The sequence below is a fragment of the Oratosquilla oratoria genome, chromosome 1 (genome assembly GCF_046742065.1).
Source record: "Oratosquilla oratoria isolate Oo_2021 chromosome 1, ASM4674206v1, whole genome shotgun sequence".
In the NCBI taxonomy this organism is placed as follows: domain Eukaryota; kingdom Metazoa; phylum Arthropoda; class Malacostraca; order Stomatopoda; family Squillidae; genus Oratosquilla; species Oratosquilla oratoria.
Window position 1 is genome coordinate 19,975,110 of NC_134777.1, and position 4,526 is coordinate 19,979,635.

Genomic DNA, 4,526 nt, shown 5'->3' on the forward strand with positions numbered 1-4,526 from the left:
TTGCTCCACAATGGAGAACGTGAACGAAGTCAAGAGGAATATCGTGAAATTCCACGAACTGCAACAAGGGAGATGATAATAGCAATCAAGCTGATGGGTTATAATGACGAGGCGCCTCGCTCTGAAAATCTTCGATTATGTATGATTACTCAATGATTCGACAGTGTGTGGAGAACATGAAACAAGAGCATATAGTTCAAGAACATTTGGAGCATAAGCACATGAGGAACATATGGTTCAGAGTATGTGGGGGCAGGAGCGTACGATGCAGGATCATGTAGAAAAGGAGCATCTGGAATATGAGCATATGTGAGGAGGGTTACTTGTGTGACAGGATCGTATATAACTGAAGCTTATAGCTGCCAAGTAATGTCGTAACACATTAGTAAATACACTACAAACCCACTGTTGATTGGATTAAGAAAAGAAAGGAAATAACGATTTCCGTATATTTTGATCACTGGATGTGATCCTCTTCAGCGGAATGATCACAGCCAGTGATCGAAATATACGGAAATCGTTATTTCCTTTCTTGTCTTAATCCAATTAACAGTGGATTTTTAGTATGGAAGCTTATAAGGTATGAACATATGGAACAAGCCAATGTGGAAGAAGAGCATTTAGACATAAAAAACTAGAGTATATGGAAATGTTGCATATGGTGTAGTAATACACGTAACAGTCGCATATTTAACAGGTTCACATATAGATCAGTCTGTGGAGTAGAGAGATATGGAGAAGAGGCGTATAGAATGGCATCACGGAATCGGAAACCGAATGATTAGATTGACATTAGTGAGATCTGAATTCCTCCCACTTTCAATCCTTAAGTGGCAATCTTCATCTGAACGGGACCATTCAGAGAAATCGCCGTTTTATCAAAACAAAGATTTATGATTGATGGGATTGACTTGGATAGAGAGTTGACTCCGTAAGGGAGACGAGAAATAACGAAGTGACGTCACTCGTATCGTGGCTCTCAGATAAGAGAGAACCAAGGCTCTTCAGAAATGATAAAAGCTTTCTCACATTGATTACAGGAACAAGAAAAGCATGCCAGCAAATATGCCCCGTAAGGAAAATGAATTATCTTTACATATCACAAAGGTTATCAGAAGTATCTGGGTGGCTTTCACTCACTCTCCATCGACTGTGACGTGGGAAGATAGCCTTCATGATGATTTTATCATTCTTGATAGAGGTATCATTAGAAGGTATTCCTTTGGGGTTCCTGGTACTACGCATTAAGAAAGTTAGCTGATAGGTGTATATATTTCCTGTATTGTAGCTGTCGGACAATATATGGATTGTTTACCTTTGCCTAAGAGGTCGCGTTTTCTGTTGCATTCGTTCGTTCGTTTGACGCAAAACGTTACGAACGAATTTTGTTATTTTTCCATTTATCAATTTGATTTTATTCTATTATTATTTAATTAGTTTTATTTATTTATTCACATGGTTCATTTTATTTATTCATCTTATACTTATCTATTTATTTATCATCTATTTCACAATATTATCACTATCTTTGTGCTCGTTTCTTTGTTTGTGACGACGCATATCCTTCGGAACGGATTTTGTTATTTTTTCTTTTATATCAATTATATTTTATTTTATTATTCTTTGCTCTACTTTATTTATTCATTCACTTGTTTAATTTGGTCATTCTTGATAGAAGTATCATTAGAAGGTATTCCTTTGGGGTTCCTGGTACTACGCATTAAGAAAGTTAGCTGATAGGTGATATTTCCTGTATTGTAGCTGTCGGACAATATATGGATTGTTTACCTTTGCCTAAGAGGTCGCGTTTTCTGTTGCATTCGTTCGTTCGTTTGACGCAAAACGTTACGAACGAATTTTGTTATTTTTCCATTTATCAATTTGATTTTATTCTATTATTATTTAATTAGTTTTATTTATTTATTCACATGGTTCATTTTATTTATTCATTTTATACTTATCTATTTATTTATCATCTATTTCACAATATCATCACTATCTTTGTGCTCGTTTGTTTGTTTGTGACGACGCATATCCGTAGGAACGGATTTTGTTATTTTTTCTTTTATATTAATTATATTTTATTTCATTATTCTTTGCTCTACTTTATTTATTCATTCACTTGTTTAATTTGGTCATTCATTAAATATCTATTTATCTGTCCATATATTTGATAATAGTATTATTTTTTGTAGGCTACAGTTCAAGAAATATGCAATTAAATTTCGGTGTCGATTTGGATCACGATCTGCGTATGTGATTTCATTTATTTACCTATTTATTTATTTATCTATTTTACTTTATTTTATTTATTTTATTTGTTTTACTTATGATATTTATTTTATTTATTAAATTTATTTTATTTATTTTATTTATTTTATTTATTTTATTTATTTTATTTATTTTATTTATTTTATTTATTTGATTTATTTTATTTATTTTGTTTATTTTGTTTATTTTATTTATTCTATTTATTCTGTTTATTTTATTTATTTTATTTTATTTATTTTATTTATTTTATTTATTTTATTTATTTTATTTATTTTATTTATTTTATTTATTTTATTTATTTTATTTATTTTATTTATTTTATTTATTTTATTTATTTTATTTATTTTATTTATTTTATTTATTTTATTTATTTTATTTATTTTATTTATTCTATTTATTTTATTTATTTTATTTATTTCATTTATTTGATTTACTTTATTCATTTTGTTGATTCAATCTATTCTATCTATTTTATATATATATTTTTTTTATTTAATTTATTTTATTCATCTTATTTATTTTATTTATCTTATTTATTTTATTTATTTTGTTTATTTTATTTATTCTATTTATTTGATTTATTTTACTTATTTTATCAATTTTATCTATTTTATTTTTTAGGGATCGAAAGGAACTCCTTTGGCGTGACTTTGTCACTGGACTGAAGAAATTCATTCAAAAGCCTTCAACGTGTCCCAATGTAAATATCAAATCACTAGAAGACCCAAAATACTTGTAGTTGGTAAAGGTTCTTCCACAGTTACGGTTGGGTTGAAAGGGGTTGGATTACGTTGCCTGAGGTTGGGTGAGAACTGGTTGTGTTTGCATCAGGGGGTGGGTTGGTATGGGTTTAGTTGGTATGGGTTTATCTGGTAGGGATTGGGTTGGCACGGGTTAGGTTGGGAGATTCGGGACTGTATGGAGTTTGGAGTGATTTGGGTCCTACTGTACCTTAAGCCTGAAATTAGATAGACTTTCATAATGGACATAAATTCACTACAATCAGTACAGAGGAAAATGAGCAAAATGATACATGGGCTCAGAAATTTACCTTACAAAGAGAGGCTTAGGCACCTTAACTTACAGTCTCTGGAAAGACGCAGAGTGCGGGGTCGTCTAATAGAGGTGTTTAAGTGGATCAAAGGCTTTAACAAGGGTGATGTAAAAAAAGTTATCATATTAAAACAACAGGGCAGGACTCGCAGTAATGAATTTAACCTGGAGAAATTTAGTATTAAGAAGGAAATAGGCAAGAATTGGTTTACTAATAGAGTGGTCAACGAATGGAATAGACTTAGTAACCATCTAGTAAGCGCTGAAACTATCAGTTGTTTTAAGAAACGGTTAGATAACGTTATGGATGGGGGTGACAGGTGGTGATGGACATAGAACTGGCTAGTGTAGGCCTTATGGTTTCTTGGAGTCTCCTTCATTCTTATGTTCTTATGAATGTGCAATAGCAGTCTTTGGTTAAAGTGGTTTATAGCTCTCTCAACCCAGTGTCGCACTTGACATATTTTGTTCTAGCTGTCTTATGGCGATTTGATTATGCGTGAAAGGATATTCCATCTTTCTAATTCACTTAAAAACAGTATAACTTAAACCTTATACTGGTTGAGTTATTGACGATAATCTAGTATTGTAAATTGGGACATACAAGATAAAACTGTTGCGATTTTAATGCGCATCATTGAAGCAGAGAGGGAAGTACGTAAGAATCTGGTAAAAATGACGCTGAGCGTCGCAGTTATAAAGGAAATGTTGTCTAGATAACAGTAGAAGTGGTTAAGAATATAGCGGCCATGTGTGTGTGTGTGTGTGTGTGTGTGTGTGTGTGTGTGTGTGTGTGTGTGTGTGTGTGTGTGTGTGTGTGTGTGTGTGTGTGTGTGTGTGTGTGTGTGTGTGTGTGTGTGTGTGTGTGTGTGTGTGTGTGTGTGTGTGTGTGTGTGTGTGTGTGTGTGTGTGTGTGTGTGTGTGTGTGTGTGTGTGTGTGTGTGTATGTTTATATGTGTGTGTTCTTTCCTCTCCCAGTTTGTTTTTCTTTTGCCCATATATTATGCAGATTTTTGTCGTATTTGACCTATTTATTTCATGTATATTTGTCTTCACTATATATATATTTATGTCCTTGGATGCAGGTTATGTAATACTACGCGTTAATAAATGTGCATTCATGTGAGAAGATGTTGCCATATGTCGCTATTTTGTTTATTTTAATGTCTATTTACAACGAACAACAAAGGTTTGGTACAGAA

General features: G+C 32.3%; 1 protein-coding gene across 1 annotated transcript in view; it reads left to right on the plus strand.

The window, feature by feature from the left end:
• Window positions 1-265: 265 nt before the first annotated feature.
• Window positions 266-4,526, plus strand: part of LOC143027600 (uncharacterized) — a 15,424-nt gene continuing 11,163 nt past the window's right edge. The window contains exons 1-2 of the mRNA XM_076188946.1: window positions 266-309; window positions 1,041-1,214. Of these exons, the coding sequence (XP_076045061.1) occupies window positions 266-309; window positions 1,041-1,214 (218 nt within the window). The remainder of the gene's footprint in view (window positions 310-1,040; window positions 1,215-4,526) is intronic.